This window comes from Rhododendron vialii, chromosome 6a, assembly GCF_030253575.1.
Source record: "Rhododendron vialii isolate Sample 1 chromosome 6a, ASM3025357v1".
In the NCBI taxonomy this organism is placed as follows: Eukaryota; Viridiplantae; Streptophyta; class Magnoliopsida; order Ericales; family Ericaceae; genus Rhododendron; species Rhododendron vialii.
The window spans coordinates 40,261,536-40,280,497 of record NC_080562.1 but is presented as its reverse complement, the minus strand read 5'-3'; the positions used below and the strand labels follow the sequence as shown (position 1 = coordinate 40,280,497).

At 44.2% G+C, this 18,962-nt stretch overlaps 1 protein-coding gene across 1 annotated transcript; it reads left to right on the top strand.

Annotated features, from left to right (window-relative positions):
- Positions 1-542: 542 nt before the first annotated feature.
- LOC131330400 ((-)-germacrene D synthase-like) lies at positions 543-16,071 on the top strand. Its single transcript, XM_058363966.1, has 7 exons — positions 543-702; positions 1,514-1,799; positions 13,748-14,123; positions 14,453-14,674; positions 14,938-15,076; positions 15,184-15,432; positions 15,565-16,071. Exons 1-7 carry the CDS (start codon positions 565-567, stop codon positions 15,856-15,858), a joined length of 1,704 nt encoding a protein of 567 aa, XP_058219949.1. The 5' UTR covers positions 543-564; the 3' UTR covers positions 15,859-16,071.
- The last annotated feature ends 2,891 nt before the right edge of the window (positions 16,072-18,962 follow it).

Sequence of the window (18,962 nt, the reverse complement as noted above, 5' to 3'; positions counted from 1 at the left end):
TGAATAATCTATATATACCGCATCTTAACTTGTGCCTCAGAGACATTGATTAGCATTTGCCTAATTTTTATAATTGCTATATTTGTCGCTAAAAATGCAAGGAGACAGATGTTCAAGTGGTGTTTTTATTACTTCTTTTAATAATTACTATTTTTGGTAATTTTATCTACTTGTGTACTATACGTTATTGTATATTTGTTCTCACAAAAGTAAGTATGGAGCCCTAATATTGAAGTTCACTTTGAGCCCCTAAAATGTATGTAGTACACACACACATTCTTTTTTTCTTTAACAACAAAATATGAAATTTATTAATCTTTGAAAATGATATTACAAAGATTAATAAATAGAGTAAAAGACATAACCGTGTCACATAGAAAGTGTAATTCTTCTCTCCCAAATAAACAACATTATCTTGCTGCCTCCTAAAGGATGTCTCCAGTCCCATCAGAATCTAGCCACTCTATAAATAGAAGGCACAATTGCTCTTTATTCAACACCATAATTTCTCTTCATTCCTCTTATCTTATTCCTTCACATAACACAGCCACCCAACCCAGAAAAATGGCATTGGCTTCTATCCCAACAGTTTTATTAACCGCAAGTAAGGCACCCGTTCCGATCATACAGCGTCGCCCTGCATCAGTTTTTCATCCTAGCGTTTGGGGAGATCATTTCCTTGCATACGCTTCTGCTGACATGGTAAAATTAATTGTATTATTTTTTCTTTAAATGAAGATACACGTGGGGTGGTCTAGATGAAAATAGGACCATTATTGAATAAAATTCTACTATGTCCAATCGTGTTATCTAATTGTTCTACTCTACGTAAATACATCTGCTATTTTCCAAAAGACATGGGAAAATAAAAATAATTAGATAAGGCTATTTCTTAAACAAACTTAACTGAGATTTAAGATTTCTCCCATGCAAGTTGACCAAAAAAATCCTTTCTCACTCCCAACCTAGCTACATGCAAAGTATGAAATAGAAAACGGTCGAAAGGGAATACTACATACATAATTTTGTTATTTGAGTTATCAAATTGGACCAATAATTTAGGACATCTTTGTATTTTGATCAACGCAAATTGGATTATCGAAATTGGAAAAACTAGAAAACCCCTAAAATGGTAGACGAGTGCAGCATGGGCTCACCTGGTTAAGAAAATGATTTTGACCGCGTTCAATTTTAAAACCAGCTTGGAAAAGCAAGTATTCTAGGTCATGTTTTCGTTTTAATTTCTGTTCTCACACAATTCCTAGACCAGAATGTATTTCCTGTGGTAATAAAAATAAAAATTTCTCGGGTTAGATGATGAAGATTCACGTAACCTGCAGGTATACTTTTTTGTTAGACAAATCTATAAAGGATCCGAACCCATTGATCAATAAATAAAAATTGAACCCGATATCTCACTACACCTAAGTGCAAGTACGCAACCGTTAAACCAATGGTTCTAATCCACGTAATAATGTTAAGACATGGTTGTAATTATTTATTTTTCCTGTAGGAAGTGGATATCAACATGAAGCGAAATCATCAACAGCTTAAAGAAAAGGTGAGAAAGCAGCTAGTGGAAGCTAAGGGTGAACCTTCACAACAGCTAGAGCTTATTGATGCAATCCAACGCCTGGGTGTGGCCTACCATTTCGAAACAGAGATTGAGAAAATATTACATCACATATATGAAACCGATCATCAAATTGCTCAAAAAAATGTGAATAATGATGAGGATCTTTACATGACTGCTCTCTCATTTCGATTACTTAGACAACAAGGATATCCCGTCTCTTGTGGTAAGTCACCTTTGTGTCTTCTACTGTTATGGAAAGTGATTTTTTTTCCGGCGACGGGAAATTACATTACTCCCTCTGGTCCCAAATTGTTGTCCCTGTTTCCTTTTAATTTATAATATTTTTTATATTCAATAAGGATATTATTTGATAGATCTCAATTAAATTTGTTAAACAAGGATTTCAAATCCATAAAAAACATTATAGATTGTGAAATATAGACAATTTTTTGAGAGGTCCCAAAAAGGAAACAGACACAACAATTTGAAACAGAGGGAGTATTTTAAAAACAAACAATGAAATCGAGAACGATAGTAAGAAAAAAGCAACGAGAGAGTTTTAGAGAATGCATATATACTCTATTAGTGTTGTTGCTCGCTACAACTCAACGTAGTCTTAAGCCTCACTTTTTGGTACTAGTTGTAGCAGGCCGAGCAAAATGGCTCGGGCCATTCCGAGCGTGATCTAGTATTACTTTCAACTCCAAGACATCTGTCTTTGGACGTTCGGATCAGCAACCGTAGCCGAGGGTCTCTGTCGCCGAGGGTTCCTCTAATTACACCTCCTTTAATGCTCCATTCCCTACACCTGCTCGGGGTGGAGGATACGTTCGTTTGGATAGCTGCCGAAGGTCCCACAACATGCTCGGTGTCGAGCATGGCTTGGCCGACGATCCAGCTCATCCGCATCAGAACAGCAACCCTGGCTATGATGATGGTCGTGACGTCATCCGAACGGTTATGAGGACAATGATGGTGGCACGTGAAGGTGCCAGCTCATCATGAAAACGGTTGCAAAACCCTAAACGTGATGCAACAGTGACATCAGCAGACGCATGTTGAGCGTTGGTGCAATTTTGGAGACCAAGCTAAGGGTTCCCTATAAATATCCCATTATGCCTTTTTGGAAGAGGTATGCTCAAACAAAACCCTAGCTCCCAATCTCTAACTCTTCCTGGCAAGCAAACTGACTCTTGCACCGGAGGTCCATCCCGGAGAACCTCCGGTGTGGTCTCTTAGTCGTGCTTCGTTTTGCAGGACAAAGCAAAAGAGACAGGAGCTAACCCCGAACCACCATTCAAAAAGGACGAACCATCCGGAACGGAGCCCCACAATTTGGTGAACCCGACGTGAAACTTGATTCTCAGATCCACGGCGGCTCCCCCACCCCGACCACTTCTTTCGTACCTAAAAACCTCACCCCTCAAAATCTCCACCAGTCTCCTCCAAAGAAAAATGGGCGGAGCACCACCGCCTCCTCTCTTTCAACCCCTCAGTTCCTCTTTGCACATCACCTCTGAAACTGGTATCAACGTTACCTCCCCATCTCACCCTCCTGGATTTACTCCACCAGGCGTGAGCTCTTCCATCCAACGTCCAGTGGGCCTGAGTGAAGATGCTCTAGTATACGTACAAATGCTAGAACAGCAACAAGAACAGACCAACGCTGATGTAGCCGTCCTACGAATGGAGATCGAAAAAATTAAGGCCAAAGAATTTCCTACGGCATCCCACTCCGGATCTCAGGGTCGGCGCCGGAGAGGAAATCTACCACCCCCTCCTCCTTTGGGTGTTGATGCGCGGCCAAAAAGAATCTCAGTCCACGACCGCCTGGACCCACCATTGACAGACCATCGAACTGGGGATAGCGCTCGCCTTAGGCAGCAACTCTCACCAGTTCATAAACGTCTTGGCAATGGTGCGGGACATAGAGGCAGAGAAGGACAACGAGAGGGGAGCCCGCATACTGTTTTCTCAAGTTCATCGGCTGGAGACGAATACTCCCAGGGCTCCCAAAGCTACGATACCGTGGAATTCCAACACAACGATCAGGCTCTCATCCCGTACAAATCCGAACGGCAAAGAAGCCGAACGCCGAGAAGAAACGGGAAAGGTCCCCAGAGCCATCGGATCGAACATGATGAAGTCCCTCGGGAAAAAGCCTACGAAGGACGAGCAACAAATTCAGCAAGCGCTCGGAGGCTAAACTGTGAAAGGAGTGTAAGTGTCGTCGTTCGGCAAGACGATCGCCCTAGCCAACGAAGGGCTTACCATACCGAAAATCTTCCAGAAGATGACTACAAAAAGGTCCCCATAGAGAAGAAGGAGAGGGGATTTCAACGTCGGCAGGATGAGAACGAAGGAAAACAAAAGGAACAAGAATGCCGAGCATCAAAGAAGTCTCGAAACGCTCGGGAAGGTCTTCCCCCTCAGCCAACCCACGAGTACCAATTGAAAAAGCTGACAGAATCACCCTTCTCGGCAAAGATCCAAGCCACGTTGCCGAAGCTAGGTCTACATCTCCTAAAGTTTCAGAAGTTCGATCCCAGCACGACCGAGGCATACACCCATCTCATTAGTTACAGAAGCACCATCTCGTGTGTCACCGACGACGATGCCATCATGTGTAAAGCATTCCCCTCAAGTCTTGGGCGCCTCGGCTTGCTTTGGTTCAACCAATTAAAGGCTGGATCGATCCATAGTTTCAAAGAGCTTGAAAGAGCTTTTAACTATCGGTTCATCACTAGCAACAAGCAAGCCAAGGAAGAAGATGCCTTGGCACAGATGAGAAAGAGGCCCGGCGAAACGCTTCAGAAGTATGCCGAACGTTACTGGCAGTTGTTTAACGAGATACCCGGTGTTGATCAATACTGGGCGGCAAGGAATTTTAAGAATGGTTTGGAAACTGGAAGCAAGATCTTGGATGAGTTGGCAATAAGGGCGCCTCATGGAATGAACGAGCTAATGAGGACGGTAGAACAGTTCTGCTCCTACGAAGAGTTCCTCGCCGAGCGAGAACTCCAAGGAGGACAGAACTCAATTGTACCTCAAAGCCTTCATGTTCCCACGCCCCAAATCGCGCCACCGAAGCCTGTGGTCGCTGTCCAGCCGAAGAAGCAGGTCAACACAGTCAAGGTGGCAGACAAAAAGGGGCCGAAAGCTCATGACTATATAGCTGAAACCACAGTTTTCAAAGAGCCAATTTATTTCCTCCTCCGTACGATTGAGAGGGAACCGTTATTTGTTTGGCCGAACCCTCCCAAATTGAACACAGAAGAAGGCAATAACAACAATCGGAAGAGATGCTCGTACCATAACGAGCTCGGGCATTACACCACGGCTTGCGCTCCCTATAAGGCACTTTTGGAAAATCTAGCGGCACAAGGACTTCTTGATGATCATGTCGATTGGACAAAGACGCCGAGGAGACAGCCGAACGCTGGTGGACAAAACCTTATTCCACGACCAGTCGGAGTAATCAACGTTATTCATGGGTCAACAACAAAGGAGGCAGCAAAACAACTTTGTCAAGAGCTTGTCAAAGCTGAGAATGTTACCCAAGTTTTTTCCATCGATCGTGCTCCAAAAAGAGTCAAAATGCTCGAGCGTCCCTGGTCAATCTCCTTCACCGAGCAAGATCTTCAACGCATCCAAACCCCCCATTGCGACGCTCTGGTGGTCACACTCCAAATCTCAACTCACTCGGTCAAAAGGGTGCTTATTGACCAAGGAAGCTCGGCAGAAGTGATGTATTTATCTCTCTTCAACGAGCTCAAAATCCCACAGTCGTGCCTATTACCAGCAGAAGTCCCTTTAATTGGTTTCAGTGGCACTCCAGTTTGGCCTCTCGGAAGGATTACCCTCCCTGTCGTTACGGGCTCGGTTGCTTCTAATCAAGAATTCGTCGTTGTAGATGCACCGAGCCCATACAACGCAATCCTTGGCCGAAATTGGCTCTATTCAATCAAGGCCGTCGCCTCAACCTACCATCAAGTGGTCAGGTACATCGGCGCTAACGGCAAACAAGAAGACCTATTTGGAGATCAGTTACAAGCCAGACAGTGTTACGTCTCGGCCATTGGAGAGTCATCGAGCTCCAAAAGAGTACATTGGGTTGAAGTCCCTGACAAACCAGTTCTCGAAGACGTCGGATCTCTTCCTGAAGAGAAATCAATTGAGGATCTTATCAAATTCCCACTTAACGAGGATGCATCACGTTATTTCATGCTCGGCGCTGGTCTATCCCAAGCCGAGAGTGAAGAAACCTTGCAGTTCCTCAAAAGCAACATCGAAGTTTTTGCATGGACGCCATACGAAATGCCAGGCATTGACCCAAAGCTCATCCAGCACTCCCTCAAAGTTTCAAAATCAGCAAAGCCTGTGATTCAGAAGCCTCGGCGGTCGGCCAGCATTCACGCCGACGCAGTTAATGAAGAAGTTGTCAAACTCCTCGAGGCTGGCGCCATCAAAGAAGTACAATACCCCACTTGGCTCGCGAACCCTGTGGTGGTGAAAAAGAAGAATGGAAAATGGAGAGTTTGTGTGGACTACACCAACTTGAATGATGCTTGTCCGAAAGACTGTCTTCCCCTTCCAAAAATTGATCAATTGGTAGATGCAACGGCGGGTCATGCTCGGCTGAGTTTCTTGGATGCTTACCGAGGCTACCACCAGATAGCCATGGATCCCGACGATATGGAAAAGACGGCATTCATCACACCCAGAGGCCTCTTCTGCTACCTGGTTATGCCGTTCGGCCTTAAGAATGCGGGTGCCACATTCCAAAGAATGGTATACCTGTTGTTCGGAATTCTCATCGGAGAAATCATGGTGGCTTATATTGACGATATGGTGGTGAAAAGTCTCAAGGCCGAGAATCACCTCTCTCATCTTGCCGAGGTCTTTGCAATATTGAAGAAGCACAAGCTATGGCTTAACGCCGATAAATGCGCCTTTGGAGTTAGCTCTGGGACGTTCCTCGGCTATTTGGTTACTCGGCGTGGTATCGAAGCAGATCCGAACCAGATCTCAGCTATTCAGCAATTGAAACCACCATCAACTCCTCGCGAAATTCAGAAGCTAACTGGGATGGCAGCGGCTCTCAACAGGTTTATTAGCCGCTCGTCGGATAAATGCCATGTCTTCTTCCAAACTCTCAAGAAGCAAAGCCGACGAAGTTTCAAATGGACGGAAGATTGTGATGCAGCCCTCACCGAGCTGAAATCCTATCTTTGTTCGGCTCCTCTTCTTGTCAAACTAGTAGCTTTTGAAACTCTCCATCTCTATTTAGCTGTCTCTCCATATGCCGTGAGTTCGGCACTTGTCCGACGGGAAGGCCTTGAGGACCAACCTATCTACTTTTCAAGCCGAACCTTGCTCCCAGCACGGACTAGATATCTGCCACTGGAGAAGCTTCTTCTAGCATTGGTTACAGCAGCTCGGAAATTGCTCCCTTATTTTCAAGAACACCCCATCATAGTTCTCACGGAGTTTTCACTTAAAAATCTCTTGAGGAAGGCTGATCTATCAAGCAAAGTATCTCAATGGGCGGTCGAATTAGCAAATTTGGATATCCACTTTGAGCCTCGAACTGCAATCCAGACACAAGTATTGGCAGACTTTATTGCTGAATTCACCCCTGGAAGCCCGGACGAGGAAACATTGGTCAAGCCTAATTATGGGATGCTAGAACAGCAAGAGGCTCGGAAAGTTTGGAACTTATTTAGCGGAGACGTTTGGAAGTTGCACGTTGACGGAGCATCAAACAGCAACGGCTCAGGTGCAGGGGTCGTTCTTGTAAACCCTTGTGGCGTCCTTCATGAAAGTGCTATCACAATCAACTTCTAAGCCACAAACAACGAAGCCGAATATGAAGCTCTGCTTGCTGGTCTCCGAGCCACGACAAGTTTACAAGTTGAAGACCTACAAGTGTTCTGCGACTCTCAGCTGATCGTCAATCAAGTAACAGGTGATTATGAAGCTCGGGACCCAAGAATGATTAAGTATCAAGCTACCGCTCTAGAGTTAATCCGAGGGTTCAAAGGATTCCAAATCGAACAGATCAACAGAGAGAACAACGCTCATGCCGATGCTCTCGCAAGTTTGGCCTCGGCAAGCAAAGCATCTGAATTCCGACACATCAGCTTCGGCGAAATTCACCAGCCAAGCTTCGAAGTCTCGGAAGAAGTATTCAACATTTCCCTCGGCCCAAGTTGGATGGATGAAATCGTCTCGTTCCTCAAAGATGATACTCTACCCTCTGACAAAAAGGAGGCCCACCGTGTACGCAGCAAAGCAGCCTACTACTGGATCTCTGAGCTCGGCCAACTATACATGAAAAGCTTCACTGGGCCATATCTTCGAGTTGTTCACCCAATCGAGGTCCCAATTATTTTAATCGAGCTCCACTCTGGCAGCTGCGGATGTCACTCTGGCGGCCGTTCCCTATGTCAAAGAGCTCTCAGTCAGGGATACTTTTGGAAAGGAATGAAGAAGGATTGTGAAGAAGTGGTCAAAAAGTGCAAGCCTTGCCAACTTTTCTCCCCCATACCAAGGCAGCCCGCTCAATCTCTCAAACCTATCACTAGTCCATGGCCCTTTGCTCAGTGGGGCTTGGATATAGTTGGCAAACTTCCAACTGCCCCTGGGGGCTTCAAGTTTTTGATCACTGCAACGGATTACTTTTCAAAGTGGGTGGAAGCCGAGCCGTTAGTCACAACAACTGACACAGACGTTCGGCGATTCGTTTGGAGGAACATCGTCACAAGGTTCGGCGTGCCTTATGCAATTGTGTCGGATAATGGCTCCCAATTCGTCGAAAAAGAGTTAACTGGACTCTGTGCTGAGTTCGAAATTAGATTCTTCAATTCAACCCCATCCTACCCCCAGGGCAACGGCCAGGTCGAAGCCACTAACAAGACTGTTTGCGCTGGCATCAAACGTCGGCTTGACTCAAAACGAGGAAAATGGGCCGAGGAACTGCCTAGGGTCCTTTAGGCCTATCGCTCCACTCCCAGACGCTCCACTGGCCAAATTCCCTTTGCAATGGCCTTCGGCATGGAGGCTGTCATCCCACTGGAATCAAGGTTCCCGACCCTGCGCACCGAAACTTTTGATCTAGAATCCAACAATGATGCAGTGGCAACCGAGCTTATCTTAGCCGAAGAAAAGCGAGACGATGCTCAGCTCAAGTTAGCCAACTATCAGCAGGAAGTCGCTCGGGGCTACAATCGAAGCGTAAGGCTCAAGAAGTTCAGAACCGACGACTGGGTTTGGCGGAAGGTTGTCCGAGCCAACCAGAAGACAAAATTCAAACCGAATTGGGAAGGACCCTATAGGGTGATTAAAGAGGTCGGCAACGGCTCGTACAAGTTAGAAGACAAAGAAGGAAGGGAAATTGAGAACCCCTGGAATGCTCTGAACCTCAGGAAGGCCTACCTTTGAAGTCTCTCATCGGTCTCAATCTATCACAGAAGCCCTCAAGACTATTACTTTTCTCCTACCACAATGCTGTACTTGTTTTGACCATCTTTTATTTAATGAAAAGTCTCTCCTACTTCTGAAGCATCAGTGTTCTCTATATTTGATTACAATGATTCAAACATCAATCGCTATAAGCTCGGTATTCTGACAATTACAGCTACGTTCGGATTTCTTTAGTGCAAACATGTTATGGCTCGGACAATTTGATTTCCAGCCACAACTCGATTAAACATATTGGTTCGGCTATGTTCATACTTTGACTTGAACAAATTGCCATTTAAGACATTTACTTAACATATTACGTTGGCACAAGACTGGCATTTGAAGCCGAGCCTTATACCAACGCAGGGGCTGTTACAAGTAAATAAACCTGGAAACAAGCCAAGGCTGCTTGACCTTCGGCGAGCAAACTCAGAAAATATTTCTAAGGCATGAAGAAATATTCAGTACAATAACAAAGTTGAGAATTTTTTCTAAGTCATTTAAACACAAACTTGAAATTCAGAATCTCCTACCAAGAGGGCTCGGCTTGGTAAAACGTTCGATGCCGACCCCCTTAAAACTATTACATCTGGCATGGCAAATCCTAAACGTTCGGAGCCATCCAGTCCAAAAGCAAAGTTCAAAAATATTCAGAAACAAAACAAAATAAAACTTAAAGAGAATCCTAAACTTGGGCATCTTCGGCAACTTTGTCTTGAGCCTCGGGATGGCTCTCATCATCTCCAGCTTTTTCCTGTTGATCGGCCACAGGCGCTTCGGTCATTTCTTCATCTTCATCCTCAGGAGGCAGGGGTTGGCACTCCTCTTCGGAGTAAGGAAGCTCAAGATCCGGCACGGTCGGCTCAGGAAGCTGCTTCAAAAAGACAGAATCGGCTTGAATTGCCATTACCGCAGCCATAGCCTCGGCACCAGCAGTATAACCCAGCTTAAAGAAATCTGGAAGCCGAGCCTCAAGCTCGTCATTCACCATCTTATGTGCTATCTGGGTATACTCCAGTGCAGCTCGGTTTATTCCGGCCTCATAGCCTTTGGCGTCGGCAGCTTTGAGTTTCTCTTTCTCTTCCACCCTCATTTTTTCAGCATCGGCCTCGGCAGCAGCCTTAACGTCGGCAAGCTCCTTCTTCAGCCTCTCCACCTCTACCTCCGCATCCTTTGCTTGCTGATCCGAGATCCTCCATTTGGTTCGGTACGAATCTCGGTCAAACCTGTATCGTTCACGCTCGGCAGAGACTTTGGTGGCCTTGTCATAGGCTTTCAGGGCAGCCTGTCCAGCCTGTCAAAAACGTGGAAGTAAAGATTACCACAAGAAAAAATCACAAGTACAAAGCAAAAATCACAAGTACAAAATCTAAGCACAAGTTATACCTGCACAAGATGGGAGCACATTTCTCCGAGCCCAGGAATCAGATCGGTCGGCACTTGGTCATAGTCTCTCGGAAGAGCTAGACCCCTGAGGAGCGTCACTGCGAGGTTTGGTTCTTCCTTAACGGAATCACTCAGCTGCAGGACTCTCCCATCAGACATTGTATAGGAGGGACTGAATTGGCGTCGGACAGCAGCTTCTGTTTCAGGGTCGGTGAGGTCGATATGAGGTTCGAGAAGATTCCTCTGCTCCTTGGACGGAGAGGCTCGTGCAACGCTTGATGGGGCAGACTGAGCAATGTTCTGTGGCAAAACATCCTCGGATGTTTTCTGTCTTTTTTCCTTTTGCTGTGTCTGCTGGTCGGAAGAGCCTCGGCTGCGAGCAGGGTTTGCCGACTTCGTTGGAATGACGGGCCTGGGGATATTTCTCCTCGACATATCTTCGTCAGCAAGGTCGGCTTGAACGTCGGATCTAAGCGGAGTGAGCCACTCCTCGGCCGTATATCCAATCTTCGGCAGCCGCACTCCCTGTTGCCGTTTCTCCCGAACGCCTTCGACGTTTGAAGCACCCCCCTTTTTGGATACTCCGGTGGTCTTGGGGGCACTTGTTTTCTTCTTCCCTAGTTCGGCTTCGGCCTCTTTACTTTTCTCCTTCCTTTTCAGCACACCCTTGTATGAGGGTTTATAATCAAGAAGAGTTGGAGCGTGTCGGCAAGCTTGGGCGAGGAGCGTGTCGCAAGCCTTCTCTCGAGAATTTGTATTAAGTCCTTTTGATATAGGATCGAGCTCTGCAAACGAAAGATAGCAGGAGTGCAAACGTTAAGCAACAAACGAAAAGTCGAGCAAAATTTTTATTAGATTAAGAAAGGAACGGTTCGTTGGTACCTCTCGTATCCTTAACTTTAGGGACTGCGTACCGACGAAGACCATCGCCAAATTCGTAGTTCCCGTGGACTTCGAGGTAAAAATCGGCCCACTTATCCGTGTCGGATAAACCCTGGATCAAGGGGCTCTTTTTAGGACGGGTTGAAAGGTACCGACGGCCAGATTTACCATGACGAGACATGGTGTAGGTGAAGAAAAGGTCCGTCGGCCTGAAGTCCAGATCTTGGCTCTCCATCAGAGCAATTACCGACATGATGATTCGGTAACTGTTGATTGCCAATTGATGGGGTGGCAAACTAAACTTCCATAGTATCTCCTTAAGGAAGGGGTAGAGGGGGAACCGAAGCCCGGCCTCGCAGATGGCCATTAGGGGCACGGTTATATGCTCGGGACGGTGATCCCTGTGGTCTTTTATATCGGTGCTCTTGACTCTGTGAATCAGAACGTCGTCGGGAATGTCGTACTTCGTACGAAACGCTGCATACTCTCCCGGATCGCCACTAAAGTAGTGGGCATAAGGGCATAGCAGTCCCTTGTCAAAGAGATCAGCATCGCTCGGCGCCGACGTTGAAGCCTCGGCCCCTGACATAAGCCTCGACTTGGCTTCTTGTCCTACCCATGGCTCGGTCTCAGATTGGGTGTCAGAAGAAAAACTAATCTCAGGCTCCGTAGTGAATCCGTCTGCAGCGTACTCGAAGTCACGCTCGGCGTTAGAATCGTCTGTCACTGGAGAAGTTGCCGACATCCTCGTTGAAGAAGATATAACCGCTCGGCTATTCCTCAACCTACGCCACTCGAGAAGCTCGCTGATGAATTGACGATCGGATTCGGTTTCCGAGCAATCCAAGTCTGAAGACACGTCGATGACCTCGTGAGCCAGACCTAGGAAAAGAACAAAGGGGTATTAAGCTATTGAAATCTGCGTCGGCAAAGAAAATCGTTTGGAAGTTTGGTTCATCTTATCGGCTCACGAGTCATATTCTAACCTATAATGGGCTCGGCACTTCTTTAAAGACTCCCAAGCGTTCGGCAAACAAGAGAGTTGGGGACCGTTCGGTAATTTACCCCCATCGAAAGAAATCGTTCGGCGAGCCCCAGACATCCTATGGGGGCTCGGAAGAACAAGTTGAGTTCAGGGATGAACATCATCGTTCTCCCCAGAATCTACTGTTCATACAGTACAAAAAACCCCAAAATCATCCCAGAAACCCAGAAAATAAGCGTGGAAAGCAAGATAAAGAGTGAGATGATAAGAATCGATGACATACCTGAAGATTTCTGTTGGAATGGGGCTTGAAGTTGAAAATCTGGATTCAAGCTAAGTTCTGGAACGGAAATGTAGAGAGAGAAGCTCCAAGCGTTAGAGAGAGAAAGTGCAGAAGAACTTTCTCTCTCCTTCCTCACCGGTATTTATAAACAGGGCGGGGCTTTTCGAATTTCCCGCCCATCATTTCACCGCCGAACCCCTCGCCAACCTCTACGTGACACGTGGCGACTGAAGTCCTTGCCCATGCCAGCCGTCTCTTCAACTGACACACCCGTTCAGATTCTTAACAGCTGTCACCTTATGTGGGGCTCGGATTAATCTATCGAAGGTTCAAAGCTCGGCCAAATCTTAAATCAACCCATACCGAGTGAAGATCTTCGGCATGGGTTGAGGGGCTATTGTAGCAGGCCGAGCAAAATGGCTCGGGCCATTCCGAGCGTGATTTAGTATTACTTTCAACTCCAAGACATCTTTCTTTGGACGTTCGGATCAGCAACCGTAGCCGAGGGTCCCTGTCGCCGAGGGTTCCTCTAATTACACCTCCTTTAATGCTCCATTCCCTACACCTGCTCGGGGTGGAGGATACGTTCGTTTGGATAGCTGCCGAAGGTCCCACAACATGCTCGGTGCCGAGCATGGCTTAGCCGACGATCCAGCTCATCCGCATCAGAACAGCAACCCTGGCTATGATGATGGTCGTGACGTCATCCGAACGGTTATGAGGACAATGATGGTGGCACGTGAAGGTGCCAGCTCATCATGAAAACGGTTGCAAAACCCTAAACGTGATGCAACAGTGACATCAGCAGACGCGTGTTGAGCGTTGGTGCAATTTTGGAGACCAAGCTAAGGGTTCCCTATAAATATCCCATTATGCCTTTTTGGAAGAGGTATGCTCAAACAAAACCCTAGCTCCCAATCTCTAACTCTTCCTGGCAAGCAAACTGACTCTTGCACCGGAGGTTCATCCCGGAGAACCTCCGCTGTGGTCTCTTAGTCGTGCTTCGTTTTGCAGGACTGAGCAAAGGAGACAGGAGCTAACCCCGAACCACCATTCAAAAAGGACGAACCATCCGGAACGGAGCCCCACACTAGTAATAAAAAGCAAGAAGAGAAACAAATAAATTTCACTATGTAAATTCATCATGCATGTTTTTGAATGGTTTAAGCAGATTTATTCAACAAACTCAAGGACAATGAAGGGAAATTTAAAGAATCATTGATTGGTGATGTGAGAGGATTGTTGAGTTTGTATGAAGCTTCACATCTGAGGATGCATCAAGAAGCAATACTAGATGAAGCACTGGAATTTACCACCACTCACCTCAATTCCGCACTACCAAACTTGAGCAGTAATCCAATTGCAGCACAAGTAGTTCATGCTCTAGATCAGCCCATTCACCTGGGCTTGACAAGGCTCGAGTCAAGGGACTATATCTCCTTCTATGAAAAAGATGATTCCCACAACAAAGTTCTATTGGATTTTGTGAAATTAGATTTCAACTTACTGCAGAAATTGCACCAGAAAGAGCTAAGCGAATTCACAAGGTGACATAATACGAACTGTTCAATAAGCCTATCTAGAAGCTCTTCATTAGTTTTTTTGTTTTTTTTTTCGGCAGAAGAATTTTATTAATCTCTGAAATGATACAAAGATTAAAAAAACAAGGGCATCTGAAGGAAAAATTACTAATCTAAGGTTGTATCTCCTGTATTGTCTTTTTTGAAGACTTTTTAGCTTTTTGAAAAAAATGCTACATTATCAGTTCATCTTCACAAAGAAATCCGGGGTATTATATACATGTTAGACCTATGTTTTACATACAATCAATAATATATCATTTCGCTTTTCTTAATTGTGCAATTTTTGGGTTTAGGTGGTGGAAAGATTTGGACGTTGCAGGGAAACTACCTTTCGCTAGAGACAGAGGGGTGGAGTTGTTCTTTTGGATATTGGGAGTGTACTATGAGCCCCAATATTTTCCTGCTATAAGGATTCTAACCAAATTGATTTCCTTGATTTCCATTAATGATGACTTATATGATGCTAGCAATGCTACCATCGAAGAACTTGTGATCTACCATGATGCAATTCAAAGGTTAAAATTTCCCTCTCCATCGTGATCTTAAACTATTTTTTATTTGACCTATTCTCACAAGATCAAAACCTTGAAAAGTTTTAAGTTGAGATTCCTAGCTAGACTGTGTTTGAATCTTGAATTTGTGATGGAACGTTATCAACTAATGCTAGAGTATAAATTTCGAAATCTAAAAGTAGAATGTAAAGTTATTATCTAAATTTGGTTTCAACAACTATTGCTATACCCCTTGGTCATTTCCCATAACCTATTTGGATTTTCAGGTGGGATGTCAATGCCCCGGATCAACTTCCGGACTACATGAAACACTTTTATCAGAAGATTTTGGATACTTACAACATGATTGAGGATGAAATGGCCAAGCAAGGAAGATCATATCGAGTCGAATACGCCAAATCCGCAGTACTTCGCCTTGAACAAACTGACTTCTTTGTTCAATTTTTACAATTTATTAGAAGTTAGAATTCAGTCAAATAGTACTTACTCATTGTCCTCAAAATGAATTGCAGTTGAAAGATATGGTTAGAGTATACTTGATTGAAGCCAAATGGTATCACGAAGGCTACGTTCCAACCTTGGAAGAGTATATGCCAGTTGGGAAACTGAGTGCTGGTCTCCGATCACTTGCGACCGCTTCCCTTGTTGGAATGGGAGAGGTTGCGACCAAAGAGGCCTTTGATTGGGTTATCAGTGATCCTTTAATTGTTGAAGCTTCTGGAGTGATTGGCAGGCTCATGGACGACATCGTTTCCCACGCGGTAAGATCGATTGAGGATATAACTTGTTCTAAAGTAGCCATAGACTCATAGTACAGCATATATATAATTATGACATCGATCCTTCGTACTACCTCTTTTTTCATGCTAACATTTGTGATGGTGCAACTGCAGTTTGAGCAAGAAAGAGGTCACGCAGCCTCAGCAGTTGAATGCTACATGAAACAATATGGTGCGACAGAAGAAGAGGCCGTTGCTGAATTTCAGAAACAAGTTACAAGTGCATGGAAAGACAACAACTCAGAGTGCCTCCGCCCAACCGCTGTCCCAATGCTTGTCCTCTTGAGAGTTTTCAATGTGGCACGAACGTTTCATATTGTGTACAAGGATGCAGATAGTTACACACATTCTGGGGCCAAATTCAAGGAAATAGTGACCTCGGTACTCGTTGATTCTGTGCCAATTTGAAATCTCTCTTGCAAAAGGTTGAGCCCAATGATACGGTGCCAAGTAGGAATGTTGTGTGATGTTGCAATAGCCAATTTCTGTTTTCAATAAAAGATCTGTTTTTCCTTTCTGTTTTCATTTTCCAGTTGTGTAGAAAGGTGAGGTAGAGCGAGGAGGAGGGCAAGCACTTGTATGTAACGAATTAATTGGGATGAAATATATGCTCGATCCCATCTCTATCCCTTTGATCAATAAAATTCCCATTTCAATCTATCTCTACTTCCCCTTGTATCACCCGAAGATCAAGTAATCTTATGAACACCTATTTGTATCGCTATGCCACTAAAAACAAGATGATTCCCACAACAAAACTCTAATGGAGTTTGCAAAATTGGATTTTAACCTATTGCAAAATTTGCACCAGAGGGAGCTAAGTGAAATCACCAGGTAATCGCCTTCGTTGGTTGAGTCAAATTGTAGTGGTCTTACAAGTATAAGATAACGATCTTGTTTCATGTTACTAATTCCATTTTTCATTTTTGTTTTTTCTGGTGCTGGAAAGATTTAGACTTTGCAGATAAAACTACCTTTTGCAAGGGATATAGAGTGGTGGAGTGCCACATAATTTTGGATGATGGGTGTGTGCTTTGAGCATCAATATTAGTAACTAAAGCGATTACCTTGGCTTCAATTATGGACGACGTTTATGATGTACCTTGGAAGAACTTGTTCTCTTCACCGATGCAATTGAGAGCTTTCGTTCTTTCCCCTTCCCGATCTTAATTCAGATTTCATCTAATGCAAGATAAGGCATTCAAATTGGCAACTTGATTTTCAGGTGGGAAAAATGAGAGCCTTAATTGGATCAACTTCTAGACTACATGAAGCTATATTATCAAGCCCTTTTAGATGTTTATAACAAGATCGATGATGAGATGGCTAAGGAAGGAAAATCATATGCGACTGACTATGCAAAAACTACAGTAAGCTTCAAAGGAACAAAGATTGTGGGTATTAGTGTCTATTTATTTCCCTTCGGTTTAATTTTGAATAGATACACATCAATACATCTTTTTTTTAACATGATTAATTGCTCTCCCTCTGATTTAAATTTTATCATTAGTTGGTTTATTCCTGAGTAAAATACAGTTAGTTTTGTTGTACGTAGGTTGCTCACCAATTACTCGACAAAATGTCTAAACAATAAATTAACAAGTGCATCATTTTTTAATGGGACAACAGAGATTTGTTCCTTGGTTTGCAATTCTCACATTTTATTGATTTTTAGAAAAAGTACAATTCTGAAATGAAACGTAAACAGTATTGACTCCAATGGTTGTCATTATAGCAAGAATCAGAGAAGAGGACATTGCATTACCACATGCTCGCTACACTGCCTACTTCATTTGACAATAATCAAACATGGCATCCACACTCCTATTTGTTGTTCCAACACCGAATTTCCTGTTCAAATTGTGATACCAAGTTCATAGTTTCACTGGCTGAAGTAATCCAATTTTTAAAAATTGAATTCTCAAGTTCTATGACCAAGTATGACCCTTCAGTTGCGGGAGTCCACACGCATACATAGCCATATTATTTATTTGACTTCATGTCAATTATTAAATTTTGCCTTTTGATACCCAAGCACATTGTTCCTACTGGTTGCAGTGAGCCCAAGAAATACATCCATCTTAAACTTTCATGGACCTAAAGTGGGATGAAACACTTAGAGATTTTGAAAGTTACTAAGTTGAAGTGAGCCAAAGTCATTCTTATGACAGTTTTTACCGGATAATGGCCCAAGATGAAATAGAGGTCACATTGTTTCTTAAATGAATTGGAGTTGCCGTATGGAGTAGATGATATATAGGCAAAGTAGGCCTTCTTTGAGGCTTGCTTTCTGATTTAGATATATTAGAAATTTGACGACTATTTTTTTTTGGATGACCGGATGTTCTTGCCAGTTTTCGCTCACCTCGACTAATTCTATTCGCTATGAAGTTAACAACCTAGCAAATCCTGCAATGACCCCAATGTTTAGTATGCTTGGCCTTCGTAGAATTCGAACACATGCACGATCTCCTGGAGGACAAACACTTATTTTCTTTCTCATACCCAATTGAACAAACTCCTTGGCGTTAGAAGTTGGAAGACTATTAGGATTAGCATGCTAACTTTTATGAGCTATATGCATGCCGAACTTATGGCTTCTTCTTGATGATTTCAAAAGTATTGGCCCTGATTGGCCTATTAGGAGTGTTCTGGATAGGCTGCTTCATTGGCTCCATTGTGACAAAGGCCATGCAAACGTATGGCTTCTTGTTGATGATTTTAGCCACAGCACATCCGAGTCTGCTTCTGTCTCTATTGCAGCAACCTCGTGGTTAGGAATACATTTCCTTAAATGTTATCTTCCTGTCTTGCTCCTCCACCAAGAGTCTTTCGTAATGAGATGCCTTAGAGGACAATTCAAACAAGTCTTTAAACTCTGTTCCATAGAATTTCTTCTTCATTTCGAAGCCTAAGCCATTTAATGCTATGTGCACATATTCGGCTTCTGGGAGGACAATCTTGCACTTAAATCGAGTAGTCTTGAAACATAAGAGATAGGATTCCACAGATTCGAGATGAGTTTGGCGATAACAGGACAGATCATCTAACGTCACTTCAGGTTCTACCCTGTAGAACTGCTGGTGGAACATCTCTGGCCTCCAACTATGCCCAGGTCTCCATTGAGTTTGGTGGTAAGTTGATGTACCAAGTAAAGACTGTTCTAGTGAGAGAATTGGGAAAAAGCCATAACTTTAGAGCATCAATGGTCCCAGCTTCTACGCATTGAACTCGAAACCTGGTAATGTGCTTTACAATTAATCGACTGCATGCTCTCTCTATTGAAGGTCTAGAATTCTGGGACTCTATAGCCCTTTGGGAAAGGTGTAGTATCCACATTTTCGGTATGAGGTTTCCTATACATTGGTCTGCTCAAAGGTCTGAAACTAGGTCCTCACTGCTCCTGGAACAAGTTTAGGACTTGATCTCTTCCTATAAACATGTTTGGCACAAGAGGCGGCTGTGGGCATGCCTCTTGTGCATGTTGGTTCTAGATTGGAATTGCCCCTGAG